Here is a 23,581-nt window from a genome sequence, read left to right as displayed (position 1 = left end):
GCTTCCTGCTGGCTGGAGGAAAACATATACAGGTGGGACGTGTTTCTCAGTTGCACCTTGTTAAATTGCACAAGACTCGGCGTTTCCGTCCCGTCCCGGTGGCATCAGTCCACTTGTACGGTACACATGAATGGCTCGCATGTAAAACAACCTCTTTCAAACTGTCTTTGGTTCATTATTCACAATCCACGACGGCGTTTTGTTTTTGTTTTTTCTAGGCAAGATGGGTCACAGACAGAGGAATTCTTAAAGCATGAAGCGTAGTTCAAATAATTGCAATAATACACTGACAGAGGCGTTTTTGACAGCATCCCAGGATTAAGTAGCATGGGAACTTCTAGAGAGCGGAGTCGGAAAACAAAGGAAATCTGCTGTCTTACGTCCTCTGTATTATGCCTGGGTTATGGCTGCTGAGGTCTAGGCACACAACGCCTCAACGCGGCCGCCATATTATCTAAATCCTAGCCGGAAGTGAGAGTGAAGGCTGTGAATATGCACTGAGCTACTTTCCTGCTTAATGTTTAACCGGTAGTACCCAACAGTGGCTGTGTGCTCGCGCAGCTTTTACGGCAATAAACGCTAGAGCAGCAAGGGTGGATTAATCCGCCGCTGAAAATAGTCCCCAACAAATGCACCATTTCCTCCTGTTTGGGTAACGCTTGATAAAAACTGAAGTGGCCAGCTGTTTTAGGAAATAACTGAGCCTGTTTTGTTTGTTTAAATGGAAACTACATATTTGTGGGCTGTTTAAATATTCATGTTTTCAGTGGGCAGATAGCCACAGAAAGTATTCAGAGACGGACTAGCACATTGTTAAGTTTTGTTTTTTTTCATGAGAATTGTTGAAAACACAATAAAAAAAAAATAAAAATAACATCAGACTTGTAATTTGAGTGATTTTTTCTTCTTTCTGTCTAATTATCCAAATCCCTGACCGAGACTCAGTCTACATTCAGTACCTGACAAACCCTCACGGCAAGGTGTGACTGCTCAACCAGCTCTTTGCATCGAAGCATCAGTCAAGCTGCGGCGCTAACGTCAGTATCCACCGTCGGTTCTTATCTTAACGCTCAAGATAATCAAAGCTGGACTCTATCTCACCCCTTTAGAAATCAGAACACACAACCCCCCTCCCACTCCCACCCCCACTTGTAGCCACACACAAACTTAAATATATCCCATTTCCTCTAACCCACGCTCACACACACACACACACACACACACACACACGCACGCACGCACGCACAGCTAAAGGGCCTGTCAATGCAAGAGTCTTCCGTTCTTCACTGAGTCTCTTGCCCAGTCAAACACTGTACATCAGTCCCCAGAGCCACAGATACACAGAACCAACACCGTCCGAGCATGTCCAAATCCCAGATTCTGTCCCGCCCCTCTCATCCAGCCCTCTGCCTTAGTATCTACAGTCTCTCGTAGTGCCGCCGTGTACTACGCCAAGCCCATCTCCTCCAGCACACTCCTGGGCGACTCGTCCTCCTGTAAAAAGGGAAACGACAGAGATGTTAGAGTGGAGGTCCCAGTTACGCTTACAAAACTATTACTACCTTTTTCCAGTCACATTATTAACTGATAGATATGGAAACAGGACAGAAGCCCTAACCCCTCCTTGTGGAGGTGGTGGTTGAGACCCTTAAGGCCCAGATTACCTCCTGCAGCAGGTCAGCTTGTTCAATGGCTTTGAGGACACTCTTCTTGGATGTGTCCTGGATCTCTCCTCCCATCAGGAACTCGTCTAGAATGAAGTAGGCCTTCTCGAAGTTGAAGATGATGTCCAGCTCACACACCTGCACAAAACAGACGCCAAGTCACCAATGCTTTCTACAGCAGGTCGGGGAGGGGGGGCGGGCATATCAGGATCAGATCTATGACTTACACTGCCGAAGTACTTATCCAGCAGCTCTACGAAGCGGTGGATGACCTCCAGCGTGATCAGCTCATTGTCCTGTTCCTCGATTGCACAACAGAAATACAAGCTGGCGTACCTGCATGAATCCACACAGAAAAAAACACACACAGACACATCGATATAAGGACATCTGACATAATCGAGAGGTGTAAACAAGACTAAAGCCACCGTGTCAACGTGACACCAAAGTTAAAAAAAAAACGTAAAGATGCAGTTCCTTTAATTGCCACTAGATGCCGCCTCCAAGGAAACACCAGCAAATGGATTTTACTGTTGGGACGCTGCTGGGTGACTGTTACGCCGGGAGCTGTTCCCTCCCCAGCTAACCATTACTATATTACCCAGACGGCATCTCTTTTGTTGACACTGTCTGCAGAGGAGCATGTTTACTGAGCCTACAGCTCTACCTACTAAATCATCTGAGTTACCGCTAGCATAGCCTTCATGTTGAGCAGTAGTTTGTTATCAATCTGCTGAACACTTAATCGATTAATCGTTTGGTCTATAAAAAGAGGGAAAAATCACAATATCCTAAAGCCAAAAGTGACTTGTGTCTTGTTTTGTCTGATCAAGACAACAGTCCAAAACCCAATAATGTTCAATGCACTACAATGTAAGACAAAACAAATGCAGCATGCGCTCCGGGCCTTTTTTGCTTAAAAAATAACAATGAATTAATGATCAAAATATATTTCGATAAAATATATAATAGGTTCATTTTCTGTTGACTGGTTAATGGACTCATCATTGCAGCTATTCTCTCACAGTGGATGCCAGAGTCCACATTTGCCATATATAAAATCCAGCCAGGCACAAAGAAATTAAATTCAATAAGCAAACAGACGTTTGTGATGAACAGCAGAGCTTCTATTACAAGTGCAGTGTTCCCTCGATCCGTCTCCACGGCAGGAAATCCCTCTGAGCTCACTTCATCACCCGCCCACCTGCCCACACACACACACACAGGCTAATTTGGTTCTCCTTTGTTTTGTTTTTTTGTTTTTTTTTTCCACCTCTGCATTCTGCTCACAGTAATGAGCCACACACTGATCTGCGAGAGTGTGTGTGTGTGTGTGTGTGTGTGTGTGTGTGTGCGCGTGTGTGCGCGCACGCGTGCAGTTAGATTAATGAGAGCAGAATGCTGGGTCTCACCCTTTCCACCCACGTAGCGCTCTGTCTTTTTTGTGCGGGCGCTTTGAGTTGAAAATCTCTGAACTTTTCAGAAAGGCAAAGGGGGGGGGGGTTTGTTGTTAGCTGTGTAGTAAACCCCTTGACATAGCGTTAAGATATTGTTGTCATAGAAACAAAACCGACGCATTAAAACTGAGCGGCCTTTGAGATGAAAGTTTTCCCTAAACACCCTAAACGTTTGGCGACCCAAGACATCAGTTGTAAGGCCCTGAAGTCAAGTCTCATTTTGCAACGCACACAGGACGCAGGACAGCAGCACGCCGGGCTGGTCTCGCCTCGTAACCGTAACGCAGGGCCGCTCCCGTGCCGTGTGCAGGTGACGCTGGCGCCGCCTGCTCCGCCCCAAAAACCCACAACCTAATTGTCAAATATAATTTGTTGGTTCGGCCTGTTTGAGTATCCATCCTATGCCTACCCGCTGAATAACACACCTTGAGCACAGTGGTTGAACTTGTTACGTGTTAACGTATACCAGCTAGCCAATCAGAGAGTGTTTTCTGTTTGCATTAGGGTAAAACAAATGATGGTGTCAGACAGTCCCACTGATATACACATATACATACATATAACTATTAAATAATTCAATCAACAATCGAATTGAACGCTATTGCCTAAAACATGTTCCCATGGTTACAGTAGCTGCCACTGACATTTTTCCACCTTTACACAGAACCAATAGGACTGCCAGGTCAGGTCTAGGTCTGCACTATTATTACTAAAGTCCAGCATTTGCTATGATCTTCTCCCTTTTTTTATTTTTGCAGTTGGTCTACACCCAACACACATGCAGGTGTCATGGATGGACATTAGTCAGTCGACAGAAAATGAACCGCCAACTATTTTCACAATCGATTACTCGTTCCTCAAACTTTTCAAGCTAAAGCGCCAAACATTTACTGATTGTCACGTCTACAATAAGAGGGTCCGTTACTTCTAGCAAACAAACAATTTGAATATGTCACCTTGGAAATGTACAATGGGCATTTTCCCTTATTTCATAGACAAAACGATTAATCGAGAAAACAACTGGCGCTTTAATTAGTAATGAAAACAATTAGCTGCAGCCCTGAATATACAAGCTATTAGCCAATATCATCCTCTCTTCCTGCTGCCACAGCAGTGCAAAATCTCTTTGAGTTTTATCGCATGTATTTTGGTACAAGTACAAACGCAAAATACATGCAGTTAGAAAAAGCTATTTTTGTTTCACGGTTCTTTTGTCACCCGTGACTAAATATAGACTCTTAGAAGAGATGCCATGTTGTATTTCCAACACACGAGGTTACAAGGAACACTTGAATGCAACAGCACACTCGGATATACGGAATGAGCGCACGGCACCGATACCGATATGACACTTGCTCCTGTAAGCTCACTTGTGACGTGTGTCCTAATGAATTACACGGGCCGCGGGTTGTTTGGTTAAATTACCGGTAGGCTGTGTTAGTTATTAACTGTTGAATTATTTGGGACTCAAACAAGTTTGCTTTCTGTTAGGCTTAGTGGTGATTACAACCATTCAATAATCGATAAATATGTTGTGTATTTTATGGATATTTATTTATTTAGATATATTGAAAGGAATATGCACCGATATTTGAATAAAAAAGGACCTCTTGGCTGTTGTCTGGTTAATGCGCTCTCTGCCAGTGATGAAAAGAAAGTGAAAATGGTGTAAAGCCATAGACACTTCCGGCCCGGCAGAAAATAGTGCGACGTTGTGATCTAGCGTTTTTTACCTTTTATAGACAATCTTGAGGTCCCGCCATTCTAGGAAGCTGCACATCTTTGGTTTGCGGGCGAGCACGATCTGCATCAGCTCCCTGACCATCTTCTTCTTGTCGCGCTCGGCCGTGGCTGTGTACCACTTCTGCAGTCGCAGCTTCCCCTGCCGGCTGAAGAGCAGCATGAAACGCATCTACACACGTGCAGGGACGGACACAATCCAAAACAAGGGAGCGAACAGAGACAGGAGAGCATTAATTACTGGCTTGAATCAATATTCCATGTTGATGTATCGCACGTAGGCCTTGCCAATAACAAAGTATTATTATTATTGGTCCAACAAAGGAATTTCAAACAATGCCTACCACTGATTGTAAGGATGTAGTTTAGATATAGTAGATATATCCGGTCGCTCTTGGCTTGTAAATCAAGCATTCGTTATAGACTAGGGTTGGGGGATATGTTACATTTTTACAACCCGCAGTCGGCCCAACAATCAGCAATTGCCGACATGTTTGTGCATATCGGCAAGCAACATGAGTTTCAACTGGGAGATGTGTGCCAGCTAAATAATCAGATTTCTACACACAGTTTGGTGTGATATTCTCTCCAAACAGCCAGCTATTTCAATCACGGGCAAATACTTGATGCAACCATGAATATCAAGACACTGGAGGAACTCTAACATGATTGCAACATTAGTAAAACTTTACACGATCATAACACAAACCTACAGTACCTCCTACCAGTCACCGTTACGGACACCTGCCTGCTGCCCCTCCTGCACTCCCTACGGTCTATATGTGGCATGGGAGGTGTGGTGCGGACTGTTTGTTTTGCAGCACTTACATGGAGGATATCTGTTGACCGAGGAGCCTATTTTACAACATGTCTTATTTGTTTAGTGCGAAGAAAACTTTAGCGCGTTACAACCGATCGACCAAAGCTGTCGTTCAGCAATCTGCCCCACTGTTTTCAACCTGGACGAGAAAGGCCACTGCACCGCACATTACGCGGCCAAACACATCCAGTCATATGAGATAAGTGAACATGTGATTCTGACACCGCGGGCATGGATGCAACAACAGCCTCCACTATTCTGGTATCAGGCTCTCAACCACATGTTCTGACCCCGGCTGCGTCACCTGTGGTGCTTCAACAGCAATGAAGTTTAGCCACACCAGAGTATGTTTGTCATTACAGCTGGTGACATTAAAAGAGCATTAGTGGCCATTTACACACACACACACACACACACACACACACACACACACACTACCTGTATGGCCACATACTTTTGGCCATGTAGTGCATTCTAATCTGATAATAAATGAATTACTGTGTCATAAAGGTGTCGGTTGGCAGGCAGTTACAAACAGGCACCTCCATTGTTGACACTCACTAAAACCTGGTGGTGAACTCTTTCCCTGCGACGAGGGCGCTCGGCGACGACTGGTTCGGGTCTTGAATTGTCCCCGTTTGTCACGCTCGGGTTTAACGTTCCTAAAATGTCATCACGACACAGCTAGCGTTACATGGGCCCGCGACGGTTACGCCGACTGAAAGCCCCGCAGTGTGGCAGAGAGACAGCACTATTCCCACACCTTCCGCTGTCGCACGGCCTTGTTAGCTTGCGGGCTATGCTCTGACAGAAGCCAGGTGAAGGTAAGCGCAGGTGTGGACACTTCCTGAAACCCTACACCATGCTAGTTTAACGTTAGCAGTAGCTTAGCGCCTAGGTCCTGCCTTTTTTTTTGTTTTTGTTTAAGCGACAGAGAAGCAGTGACTTACCATTGTTGTCGGGGTTTTTTTTTTGTTTGTTTTGTTTTTAAGCTACTGCGACGTTACAAGCGAATTCTACGTCTACACTGGCCGGTCCAACGTGAACGAATACACCGCGGCTAACGTTGACAGTCCATGTCTGTGTCAGACACTGTGCAGCCGAAACTCGCCTGAACCCATTCCCTGCCACACCGAGCAGTTCCGCCTCTGGTGAGCATGCGCACTCACCTGGGTCGTCCCCCTTTCCCTGAGTTCCGTCTCTCAGGTAACACCTCGTCTTGACGCCAATAGGGTTTTTTTTTGTCAAGTTAAGTCTGGCATGCCCAGTTACACATTTAATTACAATCTATCAAATTGGCTTATTTACATTTTACTGTTTCTCTTGTCTTGACCGTATAGGCCTTTATAGAAATAACTTCCAGGATTCCTAAAAAAAAAAAAAAAAAAAAACAGTCAAAACACTTGAAGGACATAAAACTAGAATCTCTTTTCACTGACTCAAAACTCCTGTTTATAATTGCCTTTGCATTTATTTTTTTATTCTATCTCTATTGTGTTGATTGCATTTCATATTGTGTCTCTACGTTATATCTTGCTTTTTGCTTTTATTGTGAAGCACTTTGTGATGTCTGATCTAGAGAGGTGCTATATAAAAAAAAACAACAACACAGCAATGATTTATTGCGAATATGTATGTGTAAATAGTGAAACACAGTGAAATATATACGTTCGTTGCAAAGTTTTTGGTAAGTATTGTGGCCCCTATTGTGCCCTACATCACTGTTACCTGTGGGAGTTAAATGTTTAGTGTACCATTTGGCCTCACAGATCCATACAGACACATTCATAACTTTTTCGACACGCAATTATATTTGTTTCAGGGGTCTAACAGCTGGTTTTGTGCATGGGCGTTTAGGTTTCCACGTCACACTTGTGAGTTTCCTATTGGCTTCCGGACATGAGCACAGAGAAACCTCTGGTGTGAAACTCTGCACACACATCATTCTGCACGGTGAAGGTGAAACGTCCAAGGGGGAGCAACAAGAAGCAAAACACATTTTGAGTGGAGAGGAGGAGGGGTGGGGGGGGGGGGGCTTTAATGTTGCGGGTCCAACCTACAGATGATCCTATAAACGACCTAGTAAAAAAACGTAGCTTGTACTGAAAGCTTATGCTTGCATTGTATTTAATCAGGCCTTCATTAAGTGTGTGTGAAGCAGGACCAAATCCACACGCCGTTTTAGATCAGGGAAGTCATGACTTTTTCCTCTGTTTGGACACAAGAGGTCAGTGTGGACCTTCCACAGTAATCACAGACACGGCAGCTTTGTAAAAACATAGTTTTTTTTTTTAATAAATATAAATACTGAAAAATACAGCTGTAACTTCCCAACAACAAGGCGATTACAAAAATAGACATTACAATGGACGTTGCAAAAATAGATCATTTGTACTCGTGCAGCCGTCAGCTCTCTCCACGCCAAGTGCATCGGTGAACGACTTAATCAGTCGACTCTCCTTCATATTTCTCCCTGTCTTGTCGAGCCGCGAACATTCAGGTAAATAAATTAACAGCAAAACATATCAAAGACTCTTCTCAAAGAATATCTCCATCCCGTATCAAACAAAAGTGATATGAACCACGCGGGCCTTGTGTGGTCATCGTGTGGAGTACGAGCAGCAGTAGTCAGACGCAGTGGAATGAAGGCAGGTCCTCGGAGTGGATTATTGCTGTTGAGGCTGGTTGAGCTGACCCATGAACAGCACAGCACCTGGACACAGGAAGGAAAGCGTCAGACACGGCACGCGCACGCTGACTGTTCAGCAGCGGGCGGCGTTGTGGAGCGTGAAGGGTGTTTACCTGTGTGCTCGTGCTGGATGAGGAAGAGGAAGGGCCGGTCCAGAGTGATCTCCTCCACCGCCATTCGAGAAAACATCACAGCGGCTGACGGGAGGGAGGAAATTAAAGACGTCAGTGTCCGTAAGGTACTCAAACAGTACCTCTGAATGCAATCTGGCCTCAAATTAGGTCATTATCGCCGCTTTAAAATCCTCATCATTACACGCCGTGGTGTGCGTTCTCTGACCAATTTGCACCAACCAATTATCGTTCACCCTTCCGTCAAAAGAATGCGAAAGAAAATGACATGACTTCTGTTACGGAGTCTGTTAAAATTGTGACTCAGTGTTTGCCGCTGTTTTGTGTGTTCGCTGTGTTTGACCCACGAGTGTAACGATGACTTGTGTGTGTGTGTGTGTGTGTGTGTGTGTGTGTGTGTAGAGATTCAGTATTGAAGTATTGAGCCTACCTGTGGCTGCTGCTCCCTTGGTCCCTCGCTCATTGACCTCGATCTTCACCCTCTGCAGAATCTTCGACACGCACAGCCTCTCGTCAGCTGCAGGGCAGAGAAGGGGCGCGGGGGGGTTAGACGCATGGTTCGCCTGAGTGCTCCATACTTATTTCATAGTAAGTCCACGTGTGTGTGGAAACTTGAATATTAGAGATTAGAATGAGAAGCCCCCAGATGACTATGGAAATATGAATACAAGATCGATTTGAATGCAAAAAAAGCGAATCTTTTCAGACTGTGGGTGATTCTCCCCGTCACGTTTAATCCCCAGGGAGGCGCTACAGACAAGTTTGATAACTGCATCAATATCTAACTAACTAACTAGTCTTCCGAAGGAGGTTAACTTACTGGAGATGCGTGTGAAGTCAGCAGTAGCCAGGTTGAACATGTCTCCCAGACCCATGTTAATCAGAGTGGCCTTCAAATCCACCTCAGAGTCCAGAGTAAACCTGCGAAAAACACGCGCAAAAACCCTCAGTTTCCTTCCTGGTTGCTTAACGCCGGCAGCCACGTCAGAGCCAGCGTGACACAAACGACTGTAAGTCATTGAATGCTGGCGGGCCACGTGCTTGTCTGACCCTCTCTCACCCCCTCACCTGGGCATGGCCAGCTGCCTCTTGACGTTCCTCAGCTCCGCTCTCCACTGCTGAATCCTCTGGCTGCTCAGGTCGGCGCTGAGCGTGCTCAGTGGAACTTCGGGCTCAAAGGGTGACACCAGGAACATGCTCAGCGAGTCACCCTCGTATGGGACCTCGATGACATCATAGTCCACCCCGTCGGCAGTCACGAACTCGCCTGTTGACAAAGGAGAAGGTGTTTTTTTTCTACGTAGTACACGGAACGTCTGTAAATCTTTGGTTTCTAAAGAAAGGTGAGTAAGTGCACTGGGTCAGTGTGCTGAACCTACCATAGTTGAAGCGGTTGGTGAGTCTCATCATGTGCACTGGCACAGTGCTGCCGTTGGCGCAGTGGAACATCCTCTCCTGTGTCAGCTTGGGGTCGAAGGGAACCTTCCAGAGGCCCTGGAAATGGAGGGCGTTCAGGAGGACCAGGCGCGTCTCGTCAGTCAGAGATCCAGGCGCCAAGAAATCGGGGATGGCGCCTGCAGAAGACAAGACAAACAAAGGGGTCAAAACAAAGGAGGAGCTCTCTGGAGAATCCCGCAGGTGACGCGCTGTCAGCTCGGTGGCGTGGGGCTACCTGCGGTGTGGTCTGAGACCCACGCGTTGATGATGCCGACCGCCTGGTCGAGTTTGGTGAAGTCCATCTGGTGAGGATGGGTCTGGAAGGCCTTGGCCAGGGCCCGGCGGTATCCCTTCTCCAGGCTCATCTTCCTCTCCACCATCACCCCGCTGGCTGTCTCCACCCCCTCCTCACTGGACAGGTCCCGCTGCAGGAGCCGCTGCTGCCGGGACATCCCCCGCTCTGCAGGACGGGCGAGGGGGTATTTAGTGCCGCATTGCATTTGATACAGAGGGGACTTTTTTTTCTTTTTTTTTTTGAATCCGTGTGCGTCACTCACCTTGCAGAGAAAAGCCCATAGCAGCCGTCAAGGCCCTGCGGGTGTTTCCGGCGGCACCGAGGTGAGCCATGGCCAGGACGGAGGCCACGCCGTACGGGGATAAGGCCACGTTCTCGTCCACGTAGCTCTGGGCCAGCCGCGAGAAGACCCTCAGGCCGAAGTCAGTCTGTTTGTCCTGCAGAGAGCTCAGCCCCACTCTGCTCATGGCCAGCAACAGGAAAATACACATGCAAAGCATCCTGGGAAAGGAAGAGAAGAGGATAGGCGTACGTTTGATTTTGGTGCGCTTGAATCTGACACCTACCAGTGAAACCACCGCACAAAGTGACACCTCCTTCTCAAAGCGTATGTTGCTGCCCTGAACGCACACCAGGCAGCAGCTCATCCAAATAGGAGGGCAAAATGCGTCGGAAGGATCTCATCAGGACAAAACGTTGCCTAATATGTTCCTGCCCCGCTGCTTCTTGTTAAGAAGGAACAGTTAGTGTGCCGAACATTGCTCAACAACTGCAGAGAAACTCCCAACAGCTCTCAGATGTTTTGAATCAAAACTTTGGGAGTTGGGAAAGAAGCTCCTAGAAAAGCGAGTAAACAAATGGACATTGCTCGTGGACGCAACTGTAAAAAACAAATGACTCCACATAACTAGACTTCTTCTGCATTACAGGACAAGGAGCGTGTCATCACGAACACGCTTCAGGCAAAAGATAAAGAAAAAATGAAAAATGACAAAGAAAAGACTCGTTTTAAGTCAGAAAGGTCTCTCGCGTCCAAAACCATTTACTCCATCCTCCATTTTGTGAGGGCCCAAAGGAAGTTGGTGACCTTGCAACTACACCCTATCACAAGTGTGTGTATATATATGACTCATGTTGGACGCGTATGTCAGTGTGTTAACTGGAAAATCTGTGTGTGTGTGTGTGTGTGTGTGTGCAGCATCACAGGGTCGCTACCGGGTCGCGGGTCAACGCCGGGGACCTCGGGGCCTCCGTTTGCAATAAGCGATCGGGAACAAACACAGGGGGGGGGCTGAATGTTAATGAATCACATATCGGTACTAGGACGTCTATATATTTGATGAGCACAAGCAGAAATAACGGTATCCTCCAGTGTCCATTCCTGCATGCTCTGTCACATCCATATTGAACAGAAAGTCATTGAATGAAGCGGCCCTGCTGCTCTAGACGGAGCGTTAGATGGACACCGGTTACGCGCTGATGGTTTTGCGAGATGCTACGATATGAAAAGCCATTTGGAGGCCAGATCTCACGGCGAACCCTCCCGACCGACGGGGCAAATACGCTCAGAAAGCCCCTCATTCGGATCCCTCATCAGCTGTCCAACTGCTACTCCCTGTACGGCCACGCTGGTCTGACTTTCTGACTTGTGTCCTGTATTTTGTTGTTACTTGAGCCACTTTCTACTCTGCTGTTGTGCACTTCCGCAACTGTAGTATAGTACCTCAAATTGTTCATGTATTTAGTTCCTTTCCATCACTGCTGGTATTCAATCTAGCATGAAATACATGAACCCATTCATCATTTATGGCTACAATAATGACTAGAAGTCCACCACCTCAGTAGAAATAATGTCAGGCTGGACGTGACCTGACAACAATATATATATATATATATATATTAATACTGTAAGCCAATACTCAAAGTCTTGCCTTACTGCTTTACAACCTCTATTTGTTTAGACCACCACGTTATTACTTACGTCTACTTAGACTCTGTTGCTCTAAGTGGAAGGCCGTCAGCGACTCTAACCCCCCCCCCCCCGTGGCTTTGTGCCCTGATGCCACACAGTTCTGCCTGTATTTTCCGTCCAGTTCCAGTTCTCACCTTTTTGGTTGAAGTGCGTCTCTTTGCTTCCAGCTTCAGTCCGCTTCGCTGCTGCTGCTGCTGCTGCTGCTGCTTGTGTCTGAATGACTGGAGGAGCTTCATGCTTTTTTATAGTGTAGAGCTGCATGGTCTGAAGCCCTGCCCCCCTCCCACACACCCACACACACACACACACACACACACACACAGAGAAAAGTTATTAGAGACGATGATGTCATCTTACACTGTCTGGACAAGCTTCCTTTTCATGAACACACACACACACACCCCCCCCTCCCTCACTCTCTACTCTGACTGTCTGTGTGTTTTGCCCAAAGCATGACAGAGCATATGGAAAGTCACTTAACTGTTTTCTCTGTCTCATTCAAACACACACACACACACACACACACATCCCTCTGGCATGTGGAGGACGGACAGTATCCTCCGAGGAGAAGGTGTAGTCATGTTTTCTCCGTGTTTCCCTTGAAAAAAAACTATCTAGAATCCCGTGGAGGACATGAAGTATGAAGTATTTTGGGATCTTGACAGAGGCCAACCTCCTGTGATCATCTGTTAAAAATGGGTGAGATTCCCATAAGGCCTACAAGGTTCAATAAACACAAAGATTTCTAAAGGGCTTTTTCTTATTTTACATGTAATGTTCTGTCATATGTATGTATATATATATATATATATATATATATAATCTGACGCCAGACAGGCACGGATTTCCTTATATGGCCGCGTGCTCCAGGAACAGCAGTGAAGGGTCCCCGTTTGAACCATTTCTTAACTGACCACATACAATGAGAGGTGAAAGTTAAAAACAAATGGCCGCCAAACAATAAAAATGGAACGGCGACGGCGAACATGTACCACCCCCTTCCCAGTCACCATCAACAGGGCCGTCGCGTTTTGCACACTTGATGCGCGGAAAACGTTTGAATCCAATTTTGCAATCAGACTCCTACGCCTTTAAGTTAGCTTGCACTGCCACCCTGACTTTCACCGAGTCAGTCCACTCTTGACCTCGAAAACACGACCTGACAGAGCAAACCCCCGCTTCAAGGTCTGTCCAGGGCCTGTCCCGGAGCTTTGAATCACACCGGCTGATCTTCATCAGCAGAGGGAGTTCGCCCCGGTTGTCGAAGTTAGAAGTTCAGCTCCACGTCTTGGGGCGACGTGCTCCAACCAGAAAGCTCCGGAATAGCTGCGGAATGGACCTTGAGGTTGTTTCGTCAAAAGTCATTTGTGGGCTTCTTCTCTCGGCTGGTTTGGTTTTTATGGACAGAAACCAGTTGCTCAGTCCCCAGTGGGTACCATGCGCTGTACCCACCAGTCCTGGGGGCACAGCCACACCACCCAGGCATCACGCAATTTATCATGACTGATCGGTATTAAGGCGAATGATCTAAAACCAGCTCCCAAAAGGTTTCAGGATACTCCATACACAATCTGATCTCACTACTTTTTATTATTCATATTTGATTTCAGCTACGGGGGGGGGGGGGGGGGGGCTGAAAATCTGGGTCCTGGCACCTGGCATAAGACTTGATGTGGGCAGTCGCAGTCCCCATAGGATGATTCCGTGCCGCAGTCGGGCTGAAACACCCGTTTGACCAACACTTTGGCACCCAGTAGATGAGCCCCAGCAGGGCTTTAACATTAGCTTATCTTTTCATACAGTCACTCTCTTGACTCTCACTTTGGGGGTGACACAATAAAACACCAAATTTGGTTGTGGCTTCCAGCATTCCTTATCCCACTACTCACCAAGCATCTGGTAGACAGGACAGGGAGCTGGAATTAACTCACACTTTTTTTTCCGAGTCACCCGAAAGGAGCAGGCCTCTGGTAGACCCACAAAACTCAACTAATTGAAGCCAATTTCTCTCTTAAGAAGTTGAGAGGCAAAACAACTTTAGCTGCCTCCGCTGTGGGGTGTTTGATGTCTCGGTCTTGGTTTGCTTTGAGCGGGGGGAAAAAACGGGACCGACTCCTGCGTCGAGAAGGTGCTCTGGGCCTGACAAACACTAAGCCAATAAAGGGAGGGGTCACCCACATTACAAACAAACATGTTTTCTCCCTTCCCTCCAGTGCTACAGTATATATATATATATATATATATATATATCTAACAGGTTCTGAGATATCGGCCTCGGAGATTTCTCCCTTGGAACCAAGGAACTAGACCGCCCTGATGTCATTGTCTTCTCCCTTCTTCTTTTTTTTTTGTCTTTCCTCATGTCAAGACAACTGTGTCTGTGAGGGACATTTATAGGGCTCTTTACACTTGCCTTGTGCTTTGTACTTGCTGTGTTTCTTGAAGTCTAATGGCTTTGCTTCGGTGTCTCGGCGGCTGCGTTTTGAGCGTCGTTGCACTTTAATGGCCTTGTTAAGTCGCGCAACGCAGCTACTTTATTATCAGGCTGAAGAAGCTGCGGTCGCCGCGAGCAACGGCGAGTGAGTAATGGGCCAGTGACCCCGTGAGTTATTTAGGGAGGACGCTCGTTTCGTCACTGCTGTTGCTGCACGTCGCTCTGCCCTTTGTTTAGACAACGTTGCCCAGAACGCATCTTTTTTTTACTGTGACCCCCCCCCCCCCCCCTCCCTTCAACCCCCGGAGGATTTGGTACATTCCACATAAGGCCGTGAATGGAAATTTGGTTTGTACCACCCACCCAGTTCTCTGTGGGGGCTTCGGTGACTTGGGAATCAACAGTTGCCAAGACAACACGCATCATCATCATCATCACACACACACACACACACACACACACAGATAGTCCCATTAAAGGGGTAGAAGTAGCTGTTTTCTGACTGACAGCACTGTTTTTGTGTGTGATTATTGTTCATAGTTTTTCTTGCTTGTGTTCCATTTGGTCAACTGTGTGTGTGTGTGTGTGTGTGTGTGTATGTGTGTGTGTGTGTGTGTGTGCCCGGTACATAGTACGCACCATTAATTACGCAGTTCAGACACCTTTTCTGTTTCGGGTGTGTTTTTTTTTTTTAGGTATGTTTCAGTGGTTGGAAATGCACACTCGGATCTACGTTGCCAAACGTCAAGGCCAAAAGTTCAGCCAGTGAAAAGAGGGAATTCCCTCTTCTCTTACTCACAGTGCATCATGTGCTCACTGCCCTTTAGATGCTTCTTCAACTGTCTTTGCACCCCCCCCACCCCCACACACACACACACACACACAACATATGTGGGTAGACATGGTATTTATACTGTAGTACACCTAAAGGAATACGTAAACATTCTTCTTATTCAAGAAGCCATTACATTATTTTTTCCTGTTTCAATGTATATATGATTATATGTATGTAATATATGATATTTATGATTATATATATATATATATATATATATATATATATAGGGTCATATTTTCTCTACAACGGTGCTTGAAAAGAAAGAGATCCAGTTGAAAATGGAAAATCGTGAAAAACACATTGAAGTGAATGTAGATGCTGATTAAAGTTATAACAAAAAACGAAATTTTAAACCCATTAAAAGAGTCTTTCGTAAATCCAAATAAAAGGATTATTAAGATTCATTATGCAAAGGCCACCATCCCTCCTGCCTGAGGAGCTGACTGGAAACACTGAACACGGCCCGCATCAGCACACTTCCCTGGGGTTAGTCAGCGCGGCAGACTGTTCTGAACGCGTTCCCATGGCAAGGTGCTGGTTCGTGTCGGAGAACTGTTCGTGCAGCTCTGTGGCACAAACGGAGAAGCTCCCTGTGTGTGTACAAGGGGGGGGGGGGGACAAACAGGAAGAGCCCCGGGGTTTTGTCAGGTTTTGTCACGGCACATCAGACAACAGAGACTGAAAACAGGAGGTGAATCAAGGGGCAGAGATAGTCACACTTCCTGACCTCCCCCAGCACAGACTGAGAATACAGGTCGTCTTATTTGTCTTGGACATTTTCAGGACTGTGGTATGTTGGGCAAAAAAACAACAAAACAAAACAAAACAAAACACTGACTGAATAGAATTTAACGCCGAGACGGACGCCAAGGGAGTTCCAGTCGAGCAGCGCAACCTCCGTGTTCCGACAGGTCGACTTGGCCTGCTTGCTTTGTTTCATACCGTCGTTCACTTTCCTCAAAACATACTGCCCGATGTTTCCAGCCGGCGGCCCAGCTGTAATTTGGCTTCTGGGTGGGGTGTTGAGAGCACCTGATGTGAGGTACAGCAGCAGGGATGGACAGATTAGAAAGGAGTGAGATGAAGAGGCTCCTGGTCAGAACAACATCCAAAAAACTCACAAATTATAATCCAATTAGGGGGCCAAGCTGTCTTTGGTGGCTGGCTAGAGCAGGCATGTTCCCCGGTTAGCGGTTAGCTAACCAACTGGCCCCGCGAGTAGTCACTTCCAGCTCGCCATAAATCAAAATATTGCTAATGTGATGTTAGTTTCAGTGGCGACGCAACACAAACCGGAGAATGCACGGACTTGAGGTCACACCGACCTTTGACCTTTGACCACCAAATTCGAATCGGTTCATCCTTGAGTCCAAGTGGACATTTGCAAGTAAATAACTGTGATTTGGCATCTTTTTTTCTGCTTTTTTTTTGTAAAACAGTAAATTTGAGAATTCATGGATAACAACAATAATTATATTTTAGCATTAAAGATATCATTTTGATTAAAGAGCTCGGCTTGCACATACTGGTGGATTCACCATTACAGAAACATCAAATATGTTGGTCATCAGCAACGCTGTTCATTTAGGGCAGCGGGGGCAAACACCTTACACTGGGTGGTGGGCTAATACATTTGTTAAGCACTGTATATATATATATATATATATATAGTTAAATATTCCAAGCCTACAATAGGCCGGCTTTGTTACATAATCCTCCCATTGCTCCGGGCAGAATCATGCTGAAAGCATGATACAGTGTACGGTACGATCTGTGATGCTAAACCACAGAGCAGGAGTTCAAAGGGAGAAAACTGCAGTGTTTGCCTGCGTGTGGTTAGAGCGAGTGAGTAAGTGGGTGAGGTTAGCGGCGAGCCAGACGCATTGTGCAGACGGGCGATTGGTGAACACACTTGCATTAATCACGCGCCCAGACACGCACCGCGTTACATAACCTGGCCGGCTTCCTGCTGACCAGATAACGGGCACAAACGATACTTTGGTTATAACCAAATACCTGCAAAAACTGCTGTACTTTGTAACATGCTACATCACGACATACCCAGCACGTTAGCGCGCTGTCTCAAAGCGCAGCACAGTACTTTCCAGTTGCTGTTGCTACTTTTATCATCAACCTCTGACTTACCTCCACCCCACCCCTTTTTCCTTCCTACCTGCAGAGGAGAGTGACTCACTGTCTCTTCTGACCACTTTTGCACCACCTATGGTGGCCTGTGAGTCAGTGTTTATGAGCGTGTGCAGTCGGGAGCCCTCATCTCCCAGAACGGCGATAACAGTTTTTGCTGATTCCTGTCAGTGTTGCTCGGAAATAAAACAAACAAATCTGCGTCTGAGCAGGAAGACAAAACAAATGGATACAAGTCTGGTGCCCTTCTAACACCGTGGGCTGAAACCATAGCAACCACACCGACTCAACGAGGACATTTAGGGGCCTTCATCACACGGTGAGATTCACTTGTCAGCCAGACAACTTTGGTCTACATTTTAACCAGGGGGAGGGGGGGGTATGTCACTGTATGTGATGAAGGGCAAAGAGCAGCATGTTCACAGTGTTACATCACTATAGTTGAAAGTCCCCCTCCACTCAAAAAGGTTTTTCTTCTTGTTCCTGATGTCTGAGCAAAGTTCCTCTGTGCTCTCACTGAAAATCTGTTTTTAAGGGGTGGTCAGGCCCTCCTGACATCAGACATCGAAATCATTCTGAAGGAAATGCCTTTTGATCGGGCAAACAGCCATCGCGCACTCCTGCCAGGACTTGCGCCGGGGAATCTTCCTCACACATGGCACATGCCCAGATTGCTATGTACATGCATGCATGCATGCATCCATCCGCACATCCGTTTCTTCCCGTACAGTCAGATTCGTGGCAGGGCTCCACACACTTCCAGTAAAGGGAGAAAAGAAAGAGAAAGGGAAACAGAGAGCTGCTTCTAATAAATGGAGCACAGATCCTGCTGGTTGCAGGGCATGTTTTTAACCCAGCCCCGGCCCACGCCACCGTCGGGCCAACTGTGCTGCGCTTGTTTCCCCCCCCTCGCCCCCCCCGCGCAACATGGAAAAACTGTGTGTAGCGGGTGTCAGAGAGTTCCGTTTATTTCTAAAATCGTGGTCATTTTTTCCCCATGCAGCACTTTCCTTGGGGAGTACCCCTCTGCGACTTGCGCTGACTTTCTCGGCCCCCCCTGCTCCTGTATGAGAAAGACGGAGAGCGAGAGAGAGAGAGAGACAATAGCTGTGTCCCAATTACACACTAGTCTTTACATTATCTTATAATATAATAATAACATCTTCATATAATACTCATTACCCTGGATTTATGTTGAATATAGTTGGGGGGTTTTTTTTTCCAGTGACCATCAAAAAAGCAGCTACGGGACAGGAGTACCACCCCCCCCTCAGGCCAAAACGGCAACTTTGGCATCTCATTATCTGATGGACACGCTGCCGTGACATTTCGCCGAGCGCTTAGCGGGCACCCTCGGGAAAACACTTGACATGTTTAGCTCCTCCGGGTAGTGGAAATAGCTGACCGGAGAAGGAGAAGGAGAAGGAATGACCCAGAAGGATGACGGATGACGACGATGTCGGTCACAGCGGGAGTCAGAAACTCTCCATGTCTGAGTGTCTGACTCACCAGCTACAGTATGAATGACTATCCATCATTTAGAAATGCTGAGGTCCCGGTACCCCCAGCACCCAGCCCGGAGCAGATGACCTGCTGGGCCGACTGTATAGTTAGTGACATCACAACCTTGCGGAAGTCCTGACGGCTCGTTTGAAGGCGCAAGCGTCCGAGTACGGGCCGTGTTTCATTGCTGCATTTTCGATCCTTTCCCAGTATTTACACAGCACCCAGAGCTGCTTTCTAATCAAACAAGACACGGACAGCTCACGCTCTACAACATGGGACCTTTAAGGCCGTGGCCACGTGCCACAAACGCACGTATGCAGCCAATGTGAAGTAAACCCAATGATACACGCTAATAGATACACGTACAGCTACTAGATTTCTTACTGAGGAAGTCAGCATTGGAAGCGTCATCGATGACTCGCAGTCCTACTCTGAGGTCGGGAGTGTTTTTAGCTCTGGCTCAACTTTGGGCCTGATTTAGCACATAACATTCTGTGCTGCTTTAGTTCATTTTTTACAAATGTAATTGTAGGGTGCAACTCCCCCCCCCCCCCCCCCCCCAACCCTGGTTGAATTTCCTCAAACCGTGACGAGTCATAATTTCCCCGTCATGATCCATCATTAGCACAATAGATGCATGCCAACTGGCAGGTTGAGTCAGCATGTCCTCCAACATCGCGAAGGCTACACAGGAGACTGGAATAAGTGTTGCTTTGATGCTTGTGGGATTCTCACTTTTGACATCAACGAGAGCTTACTAACGACAGCTCCGCCGCCCCCCAATGCCTTATCTTTGCCCGCCACAGCATGTGTGGCTGTTATCCAGCTTCCTGTTGCCCCTCTGCTTCATTCATTCCAAACAGCATTCCACATCTGGAATGAGCCACCGCTGCCCCCCTTCCCAGGAGCGAATTCCTTTCACTTTCAAACGGTGGAAATTCCCAGACTGACATTGTCCACCTAGAATGAACCGATCACCATCACCGACAGTACAGTTATATTCATTTACCAGCTTCAGTACAACACTGGAGTTAATATTCTGATGACGGCGTCCGAAACACAGCGTTTCTCCTGCATGTTTCGCTGTGATTAACACTCAGAAATATGCTGCGGGATGTTGTCATGCCAATGCTTGGGGAAGTTGTTGTTGTTGTGATAAGTGAACCCCCGCTGGGCTGATGGCATTCAATACATTTTGTTCACTTGGCTGACGGCTGGGGGTGATTAGTAACAGGAAGTAACTCATGGAAAAATGAAAGCAACGCACTGGAGAAAATGTGTGTGTTCTATTTATAGAGAGTGAGATGTCCTGAAGTTCGTGTATTTTGATCACTCCTAACTTAATGTGGTCACTGACGGCCTGAAGTATGATAGCTCAGATCATAAATAGTTTGCCCTTTTATGTTTTATTTTCATTTCCATCATGTGGATTGCGTAAGGATGGTCTTTTTTTTTTTTTTTTTTTTTTTTTTTTGCGGTTACGTAACTCTGTGATTAATACCATATTTAAAGAAAACATGCCAGGGAGGCAGACACAGGCACACAAGAAATCTTTACTCAATTCACGTAAACACATTCCAGATCATTTTTTAGATTGAAAGATTTAAAAAAAAAAAGGAAAAAAAAAAAAGGAAAAAAAGAAAGAAGACATGAAATCGATGGTTAGGTAAACACCAATAAAATAAATAAACTAAATGGTCGGATGAATCAGTGATTTCACAGTCTTGACTAATAGTGCTCATACCGTGAGCTCTTGTGAGGTAGTTGACAAACAAAACAATTTATCCCACGTGAAAGACCAAAGCTAGACAAATGTAGTCATAGTAATCGAACCTGCGCCCTTGCATGGGTGTATACTGTGCGGCCATGTTTATCACGCTTATTTCCTGTGTTTATGTTTGTGAGTAGCGCCGCCCTGTGGCTCCATAAAGTTACTACAGAACCGTTCAAGCTAAATCGAGACAGCATCCACGGTGAATATATAAATGATTATGCCGATTTCGGGCACAGGGTGGCGCCGTGGCTTAGTTGGTTAAAGCGCCTGTCTAGTAAACAGGAGATCCTGGGTTCGAATCCCAGCGGTGCCTTTTGTGATTGCATAGACGTGGTGCGTTTTGCGTTTTGGATGTATGACATGGTGTTAGTTAGTTAGTTAGTGGACAATGTGCTCTTAACTGTTCCTTTTTGTAAAACCTACTGTTTAAACGCAACTTAATTAACTTCACCAGAGGTTAAAGCAAATCACCTTGCGCGTGCTTATTTCCATTGGTCTCAGAGCTGTCTTTCGCGGCCGTGAGCTCCGTCGCGTCTTTTCCAAATGAAAACGCGGCACAAATATGAATCATAAAAATACGCTGCGAGCAGGGTTCGAACCTGCGCGGGAAGATCCCATTGGATTTCAAGTCCAACGCCTTAACCACTCGGCCATCGCAGCCACGATGCACGTTCTGAGGAACGTTGTTTACTTAAAAGAGAGACAGACACCACGATGTATGGTTTACAAAATGTGACTATCGATAAATAAATGCAGGAATAAATAAATGAATACAGAAATGAATAAATACAACAATAAATGCACAAATAAACAATTACACGCATAAATAAAACAAAAGTTGGTAATTAAACAGGACATGAATAAATAAATGTCTTAAATCTATTTCTACATGTATTTATTTCGTGGGTAAGAGATCCTAACCTCAGCCTAAACCATAACTGGTCCACTGTCAGGGTTATCACTCTTATCTCTGTTTGTTGGATGCTGTTACATGACTTAGAACCAAAAAAAAACAAAAAAACAACCAAATAAATTACTTGTCCTTTTTCTTTTTCTTTTTTTTTCTTTTTTTAAACTTGTCCTTGAATGAAATGAGCTGAGAAAAATGGATGCAATCTTTTATCTTTATTCAATTCACATAAACACATTCCAGATCATTTTTAGATTAAAAGATTTTTAAAAAAAAAGGAAAAAAGAAAGAAGAAATGAAATCGATGGTTAGGTAAACACCAATAAAATGAATAAACTAAATGCTCGATTGAGAAAAAAAAATCATTAAATTGAACTATAAAGGATGAATCAGTGATTTCACAGTCTTGACTAATAATGCTCATACCGTGAGCTCTTTGTGACACCAGAAAATATAAACACATCAGGTTCAGTATTTTTTCTTTTTTTTACAGCTCTTAGTTAAGTAGTAAAAAAGTGGAAACAGGAAGTGGACCACATCTAAAAGTCAACATGTCTTTTTCCTTGGTCCCGATCAAAGGAGCCAAATTAAAAAGAAAGAAAAGAAAAGAAAGAAATTAATTTTCACATGCACTTGCACGTTGCTTAAACACTGAGCCGCACCCCGGTTTGTTGCTGAGGTGACGTTGAGGTGAAGTGTGTTGTATGCTGGTACAAAGATCAGAGATTCATCACCTGATTGGCATTCCTTTGGGGTGTTTCCATAGATGCAGTACAGTCGGCTAATCACACTTCCTCTATGTAAAGGATGTCGACATATGAATCTATATCTATATCCAGTCTTTCTGAATGACACAAGTCAAGTGTACAGAGGAGGATTGAAAACATAATTAAACAGGTACAAATGAAATGGAAAACTGGCGACCTGTCCAGGGCGTAGCCCGCCTCTCTCGCCTAATGTCAGCTGAGATTGGCTCCAGCCCACCGCGACCCTGCAAAGGATGGGCGTTTATAGAAAATGGATGGACGGATGGAGATGAGATGGAGCTCTGTTCTATTCAAAACGACCACTAGAGGCAAGGCGGTCCAGTATCAATATCAATAAACTGCACTAAGAGTCAAATCCTGACGTGGAAACTTGATCATATGTATGTGCAAGCATGTGCAAGCTTTCCTGCCCGCTGAACTTCCATTAGCGTCCACCTCTGAGGTCAGTTTTATGACCCACATGCTATCTTCAGACAGGGTGCTTGGGGAAAGTTCACCTTTGAGTCATAACAGAACCTGTTTTTATGACCTGGGAGGCCGTGTGGACAACACCCAGGGAAGGTCTGAACGAAAGTGATGTAAAATGATTCATCGTCGGTTGTCCTTGTCACGCTGCGCATATATATATATGTCTGTCTTACAGTTTCACTGTAAGATTCACTATAAGAAGAAATTCCAGCATAATCAAAAGCACTTCAAACATAAGAGAGGACACGAGTGTGACTGTTTGCCTTTCATTACACCCGTGTGACTCAAAGAAAGGCGATACCTCCAGAGAAGCTCTCAGGATCAGAACATTCTTGCAGTGGGGCAGACGGAGAAAGCTCTTCATACACGCCCTTATGTTCAAATAATGGCTGCACTCCAGTCTGGATTACCAACTGGGCCCTCAGGGTCCCAGGTTTAATGGCTGGTGTGCGGTAATTTGATTCATCTCAATTCAGTGCGATCACACAACTTTCTTACCCAACCATGAGTTAATAAAGTTCTCAATGGCCACGG

The 23,581-nt window shown here is 45.8% G+C and overlaps 2 protein-coding genes and 2 non-coding genes across 6 annotated transcripts; 1 reads left to right on the top strand and 3 right to left on the bottom strand.

Annotated features, from left to right (window-relative positions):
* Positions 1-1,150: 1,150 nt before the first annotated feature.
* ap1s1 (adaptor related protein complex 1 subunit sigma 1) lies at positions 1,151-6,753 on the bottom strand. 3 transcript variants are annotated; one of them, XM_070929702.1, is made up of 5 exons: positions 6,632-6,753; positions 4,855-5,033; positions 1,892-2,000; positions 1,665-1,802; positions 1,151-1,494 (listed from the first exon to the last, which is right to left on the bottom strand). In XM_070929702.1, exons 1-5 carry the CDS (start codon positions 6,632-6,634, stop codon positions 1,447-1,449), a joined length of 477 nt encoding a protein of 158 aa, XP_070785803.1. In that variant the 5' UTR covers positions 6,635-6,753; the 3' UTR covers positions 1,151-1,446. The 3 variants fall into 3 exon arrangements, with proteins under 3 accessions (XP_070785803.1, XP_070785804.1, XP_070785805.1); XM_070929703.1 differs by having other exon boundaries at positions 1,151-1,491; XM_070929704.1 differs by lacking the exon at positions 6,632-6,753 and having other exon boundaries at positions 1,892-1,915; positions 4,923-5,033.
* Positions 6,754-7,948: 1,195 nt separating this feature from the next.
* Positions 7,949-12,412, bottom strand: serpine1 (serpin peptidase inhibitor, clade E (nexin, plasminogen activator inhibitor type 1), member 1). Its single transcript, XM_070929723.1, has 9 exons — positions 12,340-12,412; positions 10,496-10,734; positions 10,174-10,398; positions 9,881-10,075; positions 9,570-9,768; positions 9,322-9,422; positions 8,932-9,018; positions 8,484-8,567; positions 7,949-8,394 (listed from the first exon to the last, which is right to left on the bottom strand). Exons 2-9 carry the CDS (start codon positions 10,731-10,733, stop codon positions 8,348-8,350), a joined length of 1,176 nt encoding a protein of 391 aa, XP_070785824.1. The 5' UTR covers position 10,734; positions 12,340-12,412; the 3' UTR covers positions 7,949-8,347.
* An 8,729-nt stretch (positions 12,413-21,141) lies between these two features.
* trnat-agu (transfer RNA threonine (anticodon AGU)) lies at positions 21,142-21,215 on the top strand. The gene has a single exon. It is a non-coding gene; the product is annotated as a tRNA-Thr (tRNA).
* A 265-nt stretch (positions 21,216-21,480) lies between these two features.
* On the bottom strand, positions 21,481-21,562 carry trnas-uga (transfer RNA serine (anticodon UGA)). The gene has a single exon. It is a non-coding gene; the product is annotated as a tRNA-Ser (tRNA).
* Positions 21,563-23,581: the final 2,019 nt, after the last annotated feature.

The sequence above is a fragment of the Enoplosus armatus genome, chromosome 23 (genome assembly GCF_043641665.1).
Source record: "Enoplosus armatus isolate fEnoArm2 chromosome 23, fEnoArm2.hap1, whole genome shotgun sequence".
In the NCBI taxonomy this organism is placed as follows: Eukaryota; Metazoa; Chordata; class Actinopteri; order Centrarchiformes; family Enoplosidae; genus Enoplosus; species Enoplosus armatus.
Note: the sequence above shows the minus strand (reverse complement) of the source record. Positions and strands in the feature narration are given on the sequence as shown.